This window comes from Crinia signifera, chromosome 12, assembly GCF_055691185.1.
Source record: "Crinia signifera chromosome 12, ASM5569118v1, whole genome shotgun sequence".
NCBI classification, from domain to species: domain Eukaryota; kingdom Metazoa; phylum Chordata; class Amphibia; order Anura; family Myobatrachidae; genus Crinia; species Crinia signifera.
The window spans coordinates 3,772,127-3,790,655 of NC_139228.1; the positions used below are offsets into that span (position 1 = coordinate 3,772,127).

Genomic DNA, 18,529 nt, shown 5'->3' on the forward strand with positions numbered 1-18,529 from the left:
GGCATCAATAATTCAGCACCCACCCCATAAGCACCACCCAAACCCTCACCTCGTTACAAGGGTGGCTCCGCTCTCACGGTCACTTCCCCTGCATGTACCACACGCAAGATGGCCGCCGTGCCAGGCTAGTGGCCGTGACGTCATGCCAGGCGTTACAATGGCCGCTTTCACCCTGATGACATGAATTGAAGAAATGCCCGGGCAGTGATGGTAACAGCCGGAATCCCGATACCGCAGCGGGAGAACCGGAGCTAGAGGTCTACAGAGGTTTCCCTGGTGCCACACATGGTGATTATATCCGGCCATATCCCCTGTGCCCTCTTACCTCCTGTCACTGGGCTGTATAACCAGGGTCCTATCTGTTCTCTAGCAGGATCCCCATCACCTGTCACTAGGCTGTATAACCAGGGTCCTATCTGTTCTCTAGCAGGATCTCCATCACCTATCACTGGGCTGTATAATCAGGGTCCTATCTGTTCTCTAGCAGGAGCCTCCTCACCTGTCACTGGGTTGTATAACAAGGCTCCTATCTGTTCTCTAGCAGGATCCCCATCACCTGTCACTGGGCTGTATAACAAGGCTCATATCTGTTCTCTATCAGGAGCCTCCTCACCTGTCACTGGGTTGTATAACCAGGGTCCTATCTGTTCTCTAGTAGGATCCCCATCACCTGTCACTGGGCTGTATAACCAGGGTCCTATCTGTTCTCTAGTAGGATCCCCATCACCTGTCACTGGGCTGTATAACCAGGGTCCTATCTGTTCTCTAGCAGGATCTCCATCACCTGTCACTGGGCTGTATAATCAGGGTCCTATATGTTCTCTAGCAGGATCCCCATCAGCTGTAACTGGGTTGTATAACAAGGCTCATATCTGTTCTCTAGCAGGAGCCTCCTCACCTGTCACTGGGTTGTATAACAAGGCTCCTATCTGTTCTCTAGCAGGATCCCCATCACCTGTCATTGGGTTGTATAACAAGGCGCTATCTGTTCTCTAGCAGGATCCCCATCACCTGTCACTGGGTTATATAACAAGGCTCCTATCTGTTCTCTAGCAGGATCCCCATCACCTGTCACTGGGTTGTATAACAAGGCTCCTATCTGTTCTCTAGCAGGATCCCCATCACCTGTCACTGGGCTGTATAACCAGGGTCCTATCTGTTCTCTAGCAGGATCCCCATCACCTGTCACTGGGTTATATAACAAGGCTCATATCTGTTCTCTAGCAGGATCCCCATCACCTGTCACTGGGCTGTATAACCAGGGTCCTATCTGTTCTCTAGCAGGATCCCCATCACCTGTCACTGGGTTGTATAACAAGGCTCATATCTGTTCTCTAGCAGGAGCCTCCTCACCTGTCACTGGGTTGTATAACAAGGCTCCTATCTGTTCTCTAGCAGGATCCCCATCACCTGTCACTGGGTTGTATAACAAGGCTCCTATCTGTTCTCTAGCAGGATCCCCATCAGCTGTCACTGGGTTATATAACAAGGCTCCTATCTGTTCTCTAGCAGGATCCCCATCACCTGTCACTGGGTTGTATAACAAGGCTCCTATCTGTTCTCTAGCAGGATCCCCATCACCTGTCACTGGGTTGTATAACAAGGCTCCTATCTGTTCTCTAGCAGGATCCCCATCAGCTGTCACTGGGTTGTATAACAAGGCTCCTATCTGTTCTCTAGCAGGATCCCCATCAGCTGTCACTGGGTTATATAACAAGGCTCATATCTGTTCTCTAGCAGGAGCCTCCTCACCTGTCACTGGGTTGTATAACAAGGCTCCTATCTGTTATCTAGCAGGATCCCCATCACCTGTCACTGGGTTGTATAACAAGGCTCCTATCTGTTCTCTAGCAGGATCCCCATCACCTGTCACTGGGCTGTATAACCAGGGTCCTATCTGTTCTCTAGCAGGATCCCCATCAGCTGTCACTGTGTTGTATAACAAGGCTCATATCTGTTCTCTAGCAGGAGCCTCCTCACCTGTCACTGGGTTGTATAACAAGGATAAAATCTGTTATCTAATAGGTGCCTCCGTGCCTGTGTCTGATCTGTATAACAAGGATACTATCTGTTGTCTTGCAGATGCCTCTGTGTCTGAGCTGTATAACCAGGCTCCTATCTGTTCTCTAGCAGATGCCTCCATGCCTGTGTATGAGCTGTATAACCAGGATCCTATCTGTTCTCTAGCAGATGCCTCCGTGCCTGTGTCTGAGCTGTATAACTAGGCTCCTATCTGTTCTCTAGCAGATGCCTTCATGCATGTGTCTGAGCTGTATAACCAGGCTCCTATCTGTTCTCTAGCAGATGCCTCCGTACCTGTGTCTGAGCTATATAACCAGGCTCCTATCTGTTCTCTAGCAAGTGCCGCTGTACCTGTGTCTGAGCTGTATAACCAGGGTCCTATCTGTTGTCTAGCAGGTGCCTCCGTACCTGTGTCTGAGCTGTATAATCAGGCTCCTATCTGTTGTCTTGCAGATGCCTCCGTGCCTGTGTCTGAGCTGTATAACCAGGCTCCTATCTGTTGTCTTGCAGATGCCTCCGTGCCTGTGTCTGAGCTGTATAACCAGGCTCCTATCTGTTCTCTAGCAGGTGCCTCCGTGCCTGTGTCTGAGCTGTATAACTAGGCTCCTATCTGTTCTCTAGCAGGTGCCTCCGTGCCTGTGTCTGAGCTGTATAACCAGGGTCCTATCTGTTCTCTAGCAAGTGCCTCAGTGTCTGAGCTGTATAACCAGGGTCCTATCTGTTCTCTAGCAGGTGCCTCCATGCCTGTGTCTGAGCTGTATAACCAGGCTCCTATCTGTTCTCCAGCAAGTGCCTCAGTGTCTGAGCTGTATAACCAGGCTCCTATCTGTTCTCTAGCAGGTGCCTCCGTGCCTGTGTCTGAGCTGTATAACCAGGGTCCTATCTGTTCTCTAGCAGATGCCTCCGTGCCTGTGTCTGAGCTGTATAACCAGGCTCCTATCTGTTCTCTAGCAGATGCCTCCGTGCCTGTGTCTGAGCTGTATAACCAGGCTCCTATCTGTTCTCTAGCAGATGCCTCCGTGCCTGTATCGGAGCTGTATAACCAGGGTCCTATCTGTTCTCTAGCAGGTGCCTCCGTGCCTGTGTCTGAGCTGTATAACCAGGGTCCTATCTGTTCTCTAGCAGGTGCCTCTATTCCTGTGTCTGAGCTGTATAACCAGGCTCCTATCTGTTCTCTAGCAGGTGCCTCCGTGCCTGTATCTGAGCTGTATAACCAGGGTCCTATCTGTTCTCTAGCAAGTGCCTCAGTGTCTGAGCTGTATAACCAGGGTCCTATCTGTTCTCTAGCAGGTGCCTCCATGCCTGTGTCTGAGCTGTATAACCAGGCTCCTATCTGTTGTCTTGCAGATGCCTCCGTGCCTGTGTCTGAGCTGTATAACCAGGCTCCTATCTGTTGTCTTGCACAGGTCTGTGGTTACCAGCCGGTGAGGAAACTAGAAGATGCAGCTTTCTGGGGCATCCTGACTCCAGCTGGCAGCAGCGGGGACGGCGGCCACCTCAGCGGGAGAGATCATCCCAAAAGCAGCAGCATGGGTAACGTCCTGGCACTGTCCAACTCACAGGTGCCCTGGATCATGCGAAGGAAACGGGCATCTCTACCCAATCCAGGGAGCTTTGATGAGCTGCACAAAAGCTGCAAAGGTGGGTGATGAATGAAGCTGCCAGTATCCGGTCTAATCATTATTAGCCCACCTGCCCGTGGTGTGGCGGATCTGTCTACCACAGTTATTGGTGTATGAGTCAGGGGTTGTTGGGCTGGCAGGAGGCTTAGGAAGACCTGGAGACCTCATGGTTGGTCACTGATGGCTGTTTTCTGTCTGATTGCAGAAGTGTTCCCACAGCAGGTGGAAGGAGTGAAAGTCGTAATCCAGAAGGCTCTCAGCAGCCACTTCCAGGTACGCACAGGGGGGTGTGGCGTGGTGTCATCGCTTCTCCATCCAATACATAACGATCTGTGCCAGGTACTCCCTCCCGAGAGGTGTAATGGCATCGGAGGGTCTTCCGAAGTTAAAAGGAAACAAAAAACTAATATTTTGTGCGCTTCTAGCAGCCTAAGGCCCACTTCTAAGAAATGAAGAACCACTTCAAACAGATACAAAACCACACACACATGTCAGAGGGTTCCCTGGGAAATAGACTCTTTCTCCACCTGGGTATTTCAGGATATTAAAACCCTAAAAGGAAAAGAGAAACGCACAATAGTGTAATCATGTACAGACACTTGTAATTAGGGATGAGACTCGCACCAGAATTAAATGTCTACACAAGATAAAACAATCCATTTTTCATCAGCGGACTCTCACCATATGGAATTGTCCACAAAAGATGTGCAGTAGTTGTAACAGGCAACCCTGGAATTATGCATCAATGGTCCAAGTCCCTGGAAACCTCCGGTCAGCCAACCGGTTTTGATACGTTACGGTATCTAAGCCTTGATAAACATACCCTAAAGTATCAATACCAGTGGTTTCCAGGCACTTGAACCATTGATGCATAATTCCAGGGTTGCCTGTTACAACTACTGCACATCTTTTGTGGACAATTCCATACGGTGAGAGTCCGCTGATGAAAAATATTTTATCTTGTTGATTTTGTGTGACGTTTTCCTGCACCGTGATGTTGCTCTCTCTCCATGTCTTGAGTGAATTCCAAGGAAGGAGTAAATTGTGACGAGAACTGTCTCTATAAGCGCGAATGTCTACTGCTTGTGTAGACATTTAATTCTGGTGCGAGTCTCATCCCTAATTCCAAGTGTTTGTACATGATTACACTATTGTGTGTTTCTCTTTTCCTTTTTGTGTATTAATATCCTGAAATAACCAGGTTGAGAAAGAGTCTATCGCCTAACAAAGCGCCCAGGGAACCCTCTGACATTTGTGTGTTGTCTTCTGAAGTTATCTATTTCCGGCGTCATGTGACCGTGATCCTTTCTCCCCTTCCCACAGGTCAGCCACCTCATTCACATGAGCACCGTTGGCCTGTCCGGTTACCACTTCAATGCCAAGTACATGGGAGACCAGCAGCCGGGCCCTAGTGAGGTATATGTATTACTATAGCACCAGTGGTTGGGAATGCTGAGTATAATTGGTACCAGGACTGCAGACTGCACAGGGTAATGATTGGGTGATGGTGTGTGTCTGTGATCGGTCTCACCATGGGAGGTATAGAGGTAAAATCTCTGCTGCAGCGGCAGGGTAGGTGACCTATGTAATAGTGGGGTCACATGGTAAGGGCTAAAGTCCAGCTACAAAGGAGAAGGACGTGGCCCAGTATCATGGTTCCCACCTGTACCTTCAGGCCTGGCCAATCTGTGGCTCTCTACCTGTTGGGAAACTACACATCCCAGCATGCCCTGCCATAGTGTTAGCATGGTCTAATCCATGGGTGCTCAAACTGCGGCACTCCAGATGTTGTGAAACTACAAATCCCAGCATGCCTTGCCACAGTTTTGCCAGAAGGGAGTGTTAAAACTGTGGCAAGGCATGCTGGGATTTGTAGTTTCACAACATGTGGAGGGCCGCAGTTTGAGGACCCATGATCTAATCGCAAACCTGTGGCAGGGCATGCTGGGACTTGTAGTTTCACAATTGCTGGTGCCCAGATTGGCCAGGCCTGGGCTGTTTCTGGTAGGATACAATGTCTCTGATGCCTGTCCTCTTTCTCTCCCACCTTCTATAGCCGTTCCCCTTGCTGGTCGGAGATATGGATAACGCTGGGAGCCTCAACGCCCAAGCCCTCGTTCTCCTGGCCGAACGCATCCGATCCAAGGCCGTTTTCCAGGTAATGCAGAGCCCGGTTCCAGGCCTCCGTCATGTGTAAGGCTGCCCCAGCCCAGGTGATGAACAGTCCATCTCCTGACCCTGTGGAGGCCGGCTTCCGCTACCCCATGGGATGTGCCACCAGCTGATGGTTATTCCATGCTGCGTCCCAGATGGATTGTATCTGACCTTACTCCTAGTCAAATGAAGCTTGTTCCCTTTCCTCCATAGACTCGTCACTCCAAGTTCCTGACCTGGCAGGTGGATGTAGAATACCGGGGTAATGACTGCACGGGGACCCTGACCCTGGGGAACCCGGACGTCATTAATGAATCAGGTATGTGCTATATTCCAGCAATGCTCCCTTGCAGTTATCAGAGATCCTGACTGCCTGCCCTGTTGTCCTCACCTTGCAGTGATCCTGGTCACACATTTCCTGCAGAGCGTCACTCCCCGGCTGGTTCTGGGCGGAGAGCTGGTTTATCACAAGCGCATGGCGGATGAAGGGGCCATTCTGACGTTAGCAGGAAAATACTCCGGTAAGCTTATATTGGGGGGAAACGTTCTCCGGCTTACATCTAAGTTATAATGATCAAATAGTATAGAGGGATGGTATTACAGCAGCTCAAGTGACTGCAACCCCTGCTCCGTAATATATTACTTCTAACAGAGAAAGCTCTTCCTGAATAGGACAGTGACCTGGTGATGAGGCCGATACAGGCAAACCGGCAGAGAGACCTGGTGATGGGGCCGATACAGGCAAACCGGCAGAGCGCAGTCATTTAAGCTACTGTCATATTGTTTATATTTATTTTCCCCTATTTTAAAAATCATAATCTAAAGTGAAAACCGGGGTGTCCCTGTGCATCGTTTGGGTACGGGTCATTAGGTGGCCCATTGAAGGCCGACATATAAAATATGTCGACACAGTCTTCAGTTTGACAATGGGAAGGCCGACAATGAGAAGGTCCACATGAGTTTTTCGCGTTTTTGTTGTCCCGAATGTCGACCTAGTCGTCCTGGATACCGTCGACGTGCACCGCGTCCCCCCGCATGGCTCGCTGCGCTCTGCACACTATTATATTCTCCCGCCACACCCTAGTGGATGGTAGGGCATGTCGGCACATGTCGGCTAAAAATAAAGGCGAAAAACTCATGTCAACCTAATGCTTGTGTCGACCTAAATCCTGTCGTCCTGCAGTGGTCGACCAGATGACCATATCCCCATCGATCATTTATCTCGCCGTAGGTTTCTTAGTTACCGCCCAGCGGTTTTCATTTTTTTATTTGAATTTTTAATTATTATTTTTTAATTCAAATCAAGCTCACACTTTTCGGTCACTTTATTTAAGCTTCTAGGAAAAAAGGTGGTGTTGCCCATAGCAACCACCAGATTCTGTCGATCACTTCCAATACTGAAACAATAGACAGAATTTTTTTTCGATGTTTTAGTAAATGCCCCCATGTAATGCTGGCAGTGAGGGGCTGACGCGTTTCCTCCTATCTTTTCTTGCAGCACCAAACTGGGTGGCGACTCTCAATATCGGCTACGGCGGAGCGCACGCCAGCTACTACCATAAGGCCAATGAACAGGTAGGTCTGTGATTGTGTCCGGGGGCGCTCTGCGCTGCTTCATCACTATAGAACTATTCACTGCTACCCATAACCCTTGTGTATGATGCAGAACTGGTCTGCTCTGTGCATGTGTCATATCCAAGGTACATATAACACACACTGCATGTTGCTGGGGGCAGGCATATGGAAAACAACCACCATTGTGTAGTGGATGGAGCACGATGCTCCCTGCTGTGATCTATGAGGATATTACACATCACTGGTAATATCCGGTGCCCGGCTGTCCCGTTCTGTGATACCGCAGTGACTTGTAATACCCTGGGGGGAGCACGATGCTCCCTGCTGTGATCTATGAGGATATTACACATCACTGGTAATATCCTGTGCCCGGCTGTCCCGTTATGTGATGCCGCAGTGACTTGTAATACCCTGGGGGAGGACATGATCCCATATATCGCTCTGTAGCATGCATTGTGCTGTGCCGTATATTTGGGTTATCCCTTCTTGCCGCAGATTCAGGTCGGGGTGGAGTTTGAAGCCAATACTCGGCTGCAGGAAACGTCCTTCGCTTTCGGCTACCACCTGAACATCCCCAGAGCCAACATGGTTTTCAAGGGATCGGTGGACAGCGCATGGTGCGTTGGGGGTGTGCTGGAGAAGAAGCTGCCCCCCCTGCCCGTCACTATAGCACTCGGAGCTTTCATGAATCACTGGAAAAACAAATTTCACTGCGGATTCAGCATCATGGTGGGATGATGGGAGCGGCTGAAGGGACTCACTCGTGTACTGGTGCCTCCCCTGTCCCCCCACCCCAATTACCAGTACCTGCACGCCGTCGGGGGAATGTTCAGGAACAGGCCAAAGTTATCGTCAGGGTTCGGAGTGTTCTGAGCTGAAGCAAGGTGGGTCCTCCTCGTCCCCCCAGATATAGACATTCTGGGCACCTGTTGGGGAAATGTGATGTCGCAGAGGGTTCGGGTATCCTGCAGAGACAGAGGATCTAACAGGGTATTACTGTGCAGAGTTGTTCTCAGGCCTTCCTGTCTCAGGGCCTCATCCGCCCCATTCCTGCACCTACCATCCAATCACATCTCTCCCTGCGGCCACAGGGGCTCCTCACCTGCAGGGCGGACTCTACTGCCTGAAATACTTCACCATTCCATATTTATTGCATTACTGTTGTTAGGACTGCAGGTGATATATCCTGTCTGGCCTCTTGGCGGCGCTGGTCTGATTTATAAATCAGTTTTTTTTTCCCATATTGAGTTTCTGTTGTGTCTTTGTGTTAACCCTTTCCTGTGCTGCTGAGACTTATGGTACATCTGGATAATGTGCGAAATGTTCCTCAGATGGGAAATCACAATGAAATAAGTCCGGGATAACGTAACATAAGGGAGGTCTTACAGTGGCCGCTCCAGAAATGTCACAATCTCATTGTATAACGATGACCTTCCAACATTGTCGTTACCGAGATCTTCTGTGGTGGTGACCCAAGAGCTGCGACAGTGTAAATGTCGCAGTGATGTTCTCGGATGCTAACGATGTAAACAATTCCACATGTGCCCGATACGGGAATGGCAGTGTAATGGTGGGACTGTCGGGTAGGTCTAGTACAGGTGTATAATGGTGGGACTGTCGGGGTAGGTTTAGTACAGGTGTATAATGGTGGGACTCTCGGGTAGGTCTAGTACAGGTGTATAATGGTGGGACTGTCTGGTAGGTCTAGTACAGGTGTATAATGGTGGGACAGTTGGGTAGGTCTAGTACAGGTGTATAATGGCGGGACTGTCTGGTAGGTCTAGTACAGGTGTATAATGGTGGGACTCTCGGGTAGGTCTAGTACAGGTGTATAATGGTGGGACTGTTGGGTAGGTCTAGTACAGGTGTATAATGGCGGGACTGTCGGGTAGGTCTAGTACAGGTGTATAATGGGGGGACTCTCGGGTAGGTCTAGTACAGGTGTATAATGGTGGGACTGTCTGGTAGGTCTAGTACAGGTGTATAATGGTGGGACTGTCGGTTAGGTCTAGTACAGGTGTATAATGGTGGGACTGTCGGGGTAGGTTTAGTACAGGTGTATAATGGGGGGACTCTCGGGTAGGTCTAGTACAGGTGTATAATGGTGGGACTGTCTGGTAGGTCTAGTACAGGTGTATAATGGTGGGACTGTCGGTTAGGTCTAGTACAGGTGTATAATGGTGGGACTGTCGGGTAGGTCTAGTACAGGTGTATAATGGTGGGACTGTCGGGGTAGGTCTAGTACAGGTGTATAATGGTGGGACTGTCGGGTAGGTCTAGTACAGGTATATAATGGTGGGACTGTTGGGTAGGTCTAGTACAGGTATATAATGGCGGGACTGTCTGTAGGTCTAGTACAGGTATATAATGGGGGGACTGTCTGTAGGTCTAGTACAGGTATATAATGGGGGGACTGTCGGGTAGGTGTAGTACAGGTATATAATGGCTGGACTGTCTGGTAGGTCTAGTACAGGTGTATAATGGTGGGACTGTCGGGTAGGTCTAGTACAGGTGTATAATGGTGGGACTGTCTGGTAGGTCTAGTACAGGTGTATAATGGGGGGACTCTCGGGTAGGTCTAGTACAGGTATATAATGGTGGGACTGTTGGGTAGGTCTAGTACAGGTATATAATGGTGGGACTGTTGGGTAGGTCTAGTACAGGTATATAATGGCGGGACTGTCTGTAGGTCTAGTACAGGTATATAATGGGGGGGACTGTCTGTAGGTCTAGTACAGGTATATAATGGGGGGACTGTCTGTAGGTCTAGTACAGGTATATAATGGCGGGACTGTCTGTAGGTCTAGTACAGGTATATAATGGGGGGACTGTCTGTAGGTCTAGTACAGGTATATAATGGGGGGACTGTCGGGTAGGTGTAGTACAGGTATATAATGGCTGGACTGTCTGGTAGGTCTAGTACAGGTGTATAATGGTGGGACTGTCGGGTAGGTCTAGTACAGGTGTATAATGGTGGGACTGTCTGGTAGGTCTAGTACAGGTGTATAATGGGGGGACTCTCGGGTAGGTCTAGTACAGGTATATAATGGTGGGACTGTCGGGTAGGTCTAGTACAGGTATATAATGGTGGGACTGTTGGGTAGGTCTAGTACAGGTATATAATGGCGGGACTGTCTGTAGGTCTAGTACAGGTATATAATGGGGGGACTGTCTGTAGGTCTAGTACAGGTATATAATGGGGGGACTGTCGGGTAGGTGTAGTACAGGTATATAATGGCTGGACTGTCTGGTAGGTCTAGTACAGGTGTATAATGGTGGGTCAGTTGGGTAGGTCTAGTACAGGTGTATAATGGCGGGACTGTTGGGTAGGTCTAGTACAGGTGTATAATGGTGGGACTGTCGGGTAGGTCTAGTACAGGTGTATAATGGTGGGACTGTCTGGTAGGTCTAGTACAGGTGTATAATGGTGGGACTGTCGGGTAGGTCTAGTACAGGTGTATAATGGTGGGACTGTCGGGTAGGTCTAGTACAGGTGTATAATGGTGGGACTGTCGGGTAGGTCTAGTACAGGTATATAATGGGGGGACTGTCTGGTAGGTCTAGTACAGGTGTATAATGGTGGGACTGTCGGGTAGGTCTAGTACAGGTGTATAATGGTGGGACTGTCGGGTAGGTCTAGTACAGGTATATAATGGTGGGACTGTCGGGTAGGTCTAGTACAGGTGTATAATGGTGGGTCAGTTGGGTAGGTCTAGTACAGGTGTATAATGGTGGGACCGTCTGGTAGGTCTAGTACAGGTGTATAATGGTGGGACTGTCGGGTAGGTCTAGTACAGGTGTATAATGGTGGGACTGTTGGGTAGGTCTAGTACAGGTGTATAATGGTGGGACTGTCTGGTAGGTCTAGTACAGGTGTATAATGGTGGGTCAGTTGGGTAGGTCTAGTACAGGTGTATAATGGTGGGTCAGTTGGGTAGGTCTAGTACAGGTATATAATGGTGGGACTGTTGGGTAGGTCTAGTACAGGTGTATAATGGTGGGTCAGTTGGGTAGGTCTAGTTCAGGTATATAATGGCGGGACTGTCTGGTAGGTCTAGTACGGGTGTATAATGGGGGGACTGTCGGGTAGGTCTAGTACAGGTATATAATGGTGGGACTGTCGAGTAGGTCTAGTACAGGTGTATAATGGTGGGACTGTCTGGTAGGTCTAGTACAGGTGTATAATGGTGGGACTGTCGGGTAGGTCTAGTACAGGTGTATAATGGGGGGACTGTCTGGTAGGTCTAGTACAGGTGTATAATGGTGGGACTGTCGGGTAGGTCTAGTACAGGTGTATAATGGTGGGACTGTCGGGTAGGTCTAGTACTGGTGTATAATGGCTGGACTGTTGCGTAGGTCTAGTACAGGTATATAATGGTGGGACTGTCGGGTAGGTCTAGTACAGGTATATAATGGTGGGTCAGTTGGGTAGGTCTAGTACAGGTATATAATGGTGGGACTGTCTGGTAGGTCTAGTACAGGTATATAATGGTGGGACTGTCGGGTAGGTCTAGTACAGGTATATAATGGCGGGACTGTCTGGTAGGTCTAGTACAGGTGTATAATGGTGGGTCAGTTGGGTAGGTCTAGTACAGGTGTATAATGGTGGGTCAGTTGGGTAGGTCTAGTACAGGTATATAATGGTGGGACTGTTGGGTAGGTCTAGTACAGGTGTATAATGGTGGGACTGTCGGGTAGGTCTAGTACAGGTGTATAATGGTGGGACTGTCTGGTAGGTCTAGTACAGGTGTATAATGGTGGGTCAGTTGGGTAGGTCTAGTACAGGTGTATAATGGTGGGTCAGTTGGGTAGGTCTAGTACAGGTATATAATGGGGGGACCGTCTGGTAGGTCTAGTACAGGTGTATAATGGTGGGTCAGTTGGGTAGGTCTAGTACAGGTGTATAATGGTGGGTCAGTTGGGTAGGTCTAGTACAGGTATATAATGGTGGGACTGTTGGGTAGGTCTAGTACAGGTGTATAATGGCGGGACTGTCGGGTAGGTCTAGTACAGGTATATAATGGGGGGACTGTCTGGTAGGTCTAGTACAGGTGTATAATGGTGGGTCAGTTGGGTAGGTCTAGTACAGGTGTATAATGGTGGGTCAGTTGGGTAGGTCTAGTACAGGTATATAATGGTGGGACAGTTGGGTAGGTCTAGTACAGGTGTATAATGGGGGGACTGTCGGGTAGGTCTAGTACAGGTATATAATGGTGGGACTGTCGGGTAGGTCTAGTACAGGTGTATAATGGTGGGACTGTCGGGTAGGTCTAGTACAGGTGTATAATGGGGGGACTGTCTGGTAGGTCTAGTACAGGTATATAATGGTGGGACTGTCGGGTAGGTCTAGTACAGGTATATAATGGTGGGACTGTCGGGTAGGTCTAGTACAGGTGTATAATGGTGGGACTGTCGGGTAGGTCTAGTACAGGTGTATAATGGGGGGACTGTCTGGTAGGTCTAGTACAGGTATATAATGGTGGGACTGTCGGGTAGGTCTAGTTCAGGTGTATAATGGGGGGACTCTCGGGTAGGTCTAGTACAGGTGTATAATGGTGGGACTGTCGGGTAGGTCTAGTACAGGTGTATAATGGTGGGACTGTCTGGTAGGTCTAGTACAGGTGTATAATGGGGGGACTGTCGGGTAGGTCTAGTACAGGTGTATAATGGTGGGACTGTTGGGTAGGTCTAGTACAGGTGTATAATGGTGGGACTGTCGGGTAGGTCTAGTACAGGTATATAATGGTGGGACTGTCGGTTAGGTCTAGTACAGGTGTATAATGGTGGGACTGTCTGGTAGGTCTAGTACAGGTGTATAATGGTGGGACTGTCTGGTAGGTCTAGTACAGGTATATAATGGGGGGACTGTCGGGTAGGTCTAGTACAGGTGTATAATGGTGGGACTGTCGGGTAGGTCTAGTACAGGTGTATAATGGCGGGACTGTCGGGTAGGTCTAGTACAGGTGTATAATGGTGGGACTGTCGGGGTAGGTCTAGTACAGGTGTATAATGGTGGGACTGTCGGGTAGGTCTAGTACAGGTATATAATGGTGGGACTGTCGGGTAGGTCTAGTACAGGTGTATAATGGTGGGACTGTCTGGTAGGTCTAGTACAGGTATATAATGGTGGGACTGTCTGGTAGGTCTAGTACAGGTGTATAATGGCGGGACTGTCGGGTAGGTCTAGTACAGGTGTATAATGGCGGGACTGTCGGGTAGGTCTAGTACAGGTGTATAATGGTGGGACAGTCGGGTAGGTCTAGTACAGGTGTATAATGGTGGGACTGTTGGGTAGGTCTAGTACAGGTGTATAATGGTGGGTCAGTTGGGTAGGTCTAGTACAGGTATATAATGGGGGGACTGTCTGGTAGGTCTAGTACAGGTGTATAATGGCGGGACTGTCGGGTAGGTCTAGTACAGGTGTATAATGGGGGGAGTGTCTGGTAGGTCTAGTACAGGTGTATAATGGTGGGACTGTCGGGTAGGTCTAGTACAGGTGTATAATGGTGGGACTGTCGGGTAGGTCTAGTACAGGTGTATAATGGTGGGACTGTCGGGTAGGTCTAGTACAGGTGTATAATGGGGGGACTGTCGGGTAGGTCTAGTACAGGTATATAATGGGGGGACTGTCTGGTAGGTCTAGTACAGGTGTATAATGGGGGGACTGTCGGGTAGGTGTAGTACAGGTATATAATGGTGGGACTGTCGGGTAGGTCTAGTACAGGTGTATAATGGTGGGACTGTCGGGTAGGTCTAGTACAGGTATATAATGGTGGGACTGTCGGGTAGGTCTAGTACAGGTGTATAATGGCGGGACTGTCGGGTAGGACTAGTACAGGTGTATAATGGTGGGACTGTTGGGTAGGTCTAGTACAGGTGTATAATGGTGGGACTGTTGGGTAGGACTAGTACAGGTATATAATGGGGGGACTGTCTGGTAGGTCTAGTACAGGTGTATAATGGTGGGACTGTCGGGTAGGTCTAGTACAGGTGTATAATGGTGGGACTGTCGGGTAGGTCTAGTACAGGTGTATAATGGGGGGACTGTCGGGTAGGTCTAGTACAGGTGTATAATGGTGGGTCAGTTGGGTAGGTCTAGTACAGGTGTATAATGGTGGGTCAGTTGGGTAGGTCTAGTACAGGTGTATAATGGTGGGACTGTTGGGTAGGTCTAGTACAGGTGTATAATGGTGGGTCAGTTGGGTAGGTCTAGTACAGGTATATAATGGTGGGACTGTTGGGTAGGTCTAGTACAGGTGTATAATGGTGGGTCAGTTGGGTAGGTCTAGTACAGGTGTATAATGGGGGGACTGTCTGGTAGGTCTAGTACAGGTATATAATGGTGGGACTGTCGGGTAGGTCTAGTACAGGTGTATAATGGTGGGTCAGTTGGGTAGGTCTAGTACAGGTGTATAATGGTGGGTCAGTTGGGTAGGTCTAGTACAGGTATATAATGGGGGGACTGTCTGGTAGGTCTAGTACAGGTGTATAATGGCGGGACTGTCGGGTAGGTCTAGTACAGGTGTATAATGGTGGGACTGTCGGGTAGGTCTAGTACAGGTGTATAATGGTGGGACTGTCGGGTAGGTCTAGTACAGGTGTATAATGGTGGGACTGTTGGGTAGGTCTAGTACAGGTGTATAATGGTGGGACTGTCGGGTAGGTCTAGTACAGGTGTATAATGGTGGGACTGTCGGGTAGGTCTAGTACAGGTGTATAATGGTGGGACTGTTGGGTAGGTCTAGTACAGGTGTATAATGGTGGGTCAGTTGGGTAGGTCTAGTACAGGTATATAATGGGGGGGCTGTCTGGTAGGTCTAGTACAGGTATATAATGGGGGGACTGTCGGGTAGGTCTAGTACAGGTATATAATGGGGGGACTGTCTGGTAGGTCTAGTACAGGTGTATAATGGCGGGACTGTCGGGTAGTTCTAGTACAGGTGTATAATGGTGGGACTGTCTGGTAGGTCTAGTACAGGTGTATAATGGTGGGTCAGTTGGGTAGGTCTAGTACAGGTATATAATGGCCGGACTGTCGGGTAGGTCTAGTACAGGTGTATAATGGCGGGACTGTCGGGTAGGTCTAGTACAGGTGTATAATGGTGGGACTGTCTGGTAGGTCTAGTACAGGTATATAATGGTGGGACTGTCTGGTAGGTCTAGTACAGGTATATAATGGTGGGACTGTCTGGTAGGTCTAGTACAGGTGTATAATGGTGGGACTGTCGGGTAGGTCTAGTACAGGTGTATAATGGTGGGACTGTCGGGTAGGTCTAGTACAGGTATATAATGGGGGGACTGTCTGGTAGGTCTAGTACAGGTGTATAATGGTGGGACTGTCGGGTAGGTCTAGTACAGGTGTATAATGGTGGGACTGTCGGGTAGGTCTAGTACAGGTGTATAATGGTGGGACTGTCTGGTAGGTCTAGTACAGGTGTATAATGGGGGGACTGTCTGGTAGGTCTAGTACAGGTGTATAATGGTGGGTCAGTTGGGTAGGTCTAGTACAGGTATATAATGGCCGGACTGTCGGGTAGGTCTAGTACAGGTGTATAATGGTGGGTCAGTTGGGTAGGTCTAGTACAGGTGTATAATGGTGGGACTGTCGGGTAGGTCTAGTACAGGTGTATAATGGTGGGACTGTCGGGTAGGTCTAGTACAGGTATATAATGGGGGGACTGTCGGGTAGGTCTAGTACAGGTGTATAATGGGGGGACTGTCTGGTAGGTCTAGTACAGGTGTATAATGGCGGGACTGTCGGGTAGGTCTAGTACAGGTGTATAATGGTGGGACTGTCGGGTAGGTCTAGTACAGGTGTATAATGGTGGGACTGTCTGGTAGGTCTAGTACAGGTGTATAATGGCGGGACTGTCGGGTAGGTCTAGTACAGGTGTATAATGGTGGGACTGTCGGGTAGGTCTAGTACAGGTGTATAATGGGGGGACTGTCTGGTAGGTCTAGTACAGGTGTATAATGGTGGGACTGTCGGGTAGGTCTAGTACAGGTGTATAATGGTGGGACTGTCGGGTAGGTCTAGTACAGGTGTATAATGGGGGGACTGTCGGGTAGGTCTAGTACAGGTATATAATGGTGGGACTGTCGGGTAGGTCTAGTACAGGTGTATAATGGGGGGACTGTCGGGTAGGTCTAGTACAGGTGTATAATGGGGGGACTGTCGGGTAGGTCTAGTACAGGTGTATAATGGCGGGACTGTCGGGTAGGTCTAGTACAGGTGTATAATGGCGGGACTGTCGGGTAGGTCTAGTACAGGTGTATAATGGGGGGACTGTCTGGTAGGTCTAGTACAGGTGTATAATGGTGGGACTGTCGGGTAGGTCTAGTACAGGTATATAATGGTGGGACAGTTGGGTAGGTCTAGTACAGGTATATAATGGTGGGTCAGTTGGGTAGGTCTAGTACAGGTGTATAATGGTGGGACTGTCGGGTAGGTCTAGTACAGGTGTATAATGGTGGGACTGTCTGGTAGGTCTAGTACAGGTGTATAATGGCGGGACTGTCGGGTAGGTCTAGTACAGGTGTATAATGGCGGGACTGTCGGGTAGGTCTAGTACAGGTGTATAATGGTGGGACTGTCGGGTAGGTCTAGTACAGGTGTATAATGGGGGGACTGTCTGGTAGGTCTAGTACAGGTATATAATGGTGGGACTGTCTGGTAGGTCTAGTACAGGTGTATAATGGTGGGACTGTTGGGTAGGTCTAGTACAGGTGTATAATGGGGGGACTGTCTGGTAGGTCTAGTACAGGTATATAATGGTGGGACTGTCGGGTAGGTCTAGTACAGGTGTATAATGGTGGGACTGTCGGGTAGGTCTAGTACAGGTGTATAATGGGGGGACTGTCTGGTAGGTCTAGTACAGGTGTATAATGGTGGGACTGTTGGGTAGGTCTAGTACAGGTGTATAATGGGGGGACTGTCTGGTAGGTCTAGTACAGGTGTATAATGGTGGGTCAGTTGGGTAGGTCTAGTACAGGTGTATAATGGTGGGACTGTCGGGTAGGTCTAGTACAGGTGTATAATGGTGGGTCAGTTGGGTAGGTCTAGTACAGGTGTATAATGGTGGGACTGTCGGGTAGGTCTAGTACAGGTATATAATGGTGGGACAGTTGGGTAGGTCTAGTACAGGTATATAATGGTGGGTCAGTTGGGTAGGTCTAGTACAGGTGTATAATGGTGGGACTGTCGGGTAGGTCTAGTACAGGTGTATAATGGTGGGACTGTCTGGTAGGTCTAGTACAGGTGTATAATGGCGGGACTGTCGGGTAGGTCTAGTACAGGTGTATAATGGCGGGACTGTCGGGTAGGTCTAGTACAGGTGTATAATGGTGGGACTGTCGGGTAGGTCTAGTACAGGTGTATAATGGGGGGACTGTCTGGTAGGTCTAGTACAGGTATATAATGGTGGGACTGTCTGGTAGGTCTAGTACAGGTGTATAATGGTGGGACTGTTGGGTAGGTCTAGTACAGGTGTATAATGGGGGGACTGTCTGGTAGGTCTAGTACAGGTATATAATGGTGGGACTGTCGGGTAGGTCTAGTACAGGTGTATAATGGTGGGACTGTCGGGTAGGTCTAGTACAGGTGTATAATGGGGGGACTGTCTGGTAGGTCTAGTACAGGTGTATAATGGTGGGACTGTTGGGTAGGTCTAGTACAGGTGTATAATGGGGGGACTGTCTGGTAGGTCTAGTACAGGTGTATAATGGTGGGTCAGTTGGGTAGGTCTAGTACAGGTGTATAATGGTGGGACTGTCGGGTAGGTCTAGTACAGGTGTATAATGGTGGGACTGTCTGGTAGGTCTAGTACAGGTGTATAATGGCGGGACTGTCGGGTAGGTCTAGTACAGGTGTATAATGGTGGGACTGTCGGGTAGGTCTAGTACAGGTGTATAATGGTGGGACTGTCTGGTAGGTCTAGTACAGGTGTATAATGGTGGGACTGTCGGGTAGGTCTAGTACAGGTGTATAATGGCGGGACTGTCGGGTAGGTCTAGTACAGGTGTATAATGGGGGGACTGTCTGGTAGGTCTAGTACAGGTGTATAATGGTGGGACTGTCGGGTAGGTCTAGTACAGGTGTATAATGGTGGGACTGTCGGGTAGGTCTAGTACAGGTGTATAATGGGGGGACTGTCTGG

At 49.3% G+C, this 18,529-nt stretch overlaps 1 protein-coding gene across 3 annotated transcripts in view; it reads left to right on the forward strand.

Annotated features, from left to right (window-relative positions):
- The window catches only part of TOMM40L (translocase of outer mitochondrial membrane 40 like), a 92,826-nt gene that overhangs the window by 37,538 nt on the left and 36,759 nt on the right, over window positions 1–18,529 (forward strand). Inside the window, exons 1-9 of one of the 3 annotated variants that reach the window (XM_083165866.1) lie at window positions 44–288; window positions 3,429–3,663; window positions 3,850–3,917; window positions 4,968–5,060; window positions 5,701–5,802; window positions 6,012–6,117; window positions 6,197–6,319; window positions 7,297–7,373; window positions 7,869–8,616. In XM_083165866.1, the coding sequence (XP_083021992.1) occupies window positions 286–288; window positions 3,429–3,663; window positions 3,850–3,917; window positions 4,968–5,060; window positions 5,701–5,802; window positions 6,012–6,117; window positions 6,197–6,319; window positions 7,297–7,373; window positions 7,869–8,111 (1,050 nt within the window). In that variant the 5' untranslated portion in view covers window positions 44–285 and the 3' untranslated portion in view covers window positions 8,112–8,616. Of the gene's footprint in view, window positions 1–26; window positions 289–3,428; window positions 3,664–3,849; window positions 3,918–4,967; window positions 5,061–5,700; window positions 5,803–6,011; window positions 6,118–6,196; window positions 6,320–7,296; window positions 7,374–7,868; window positions 8,617–18,529 lie in introns of those variants that run through there. The other 2 variants (XM_083165868.1, XM_083165867.1) reach the window with 2 other exon arrangements.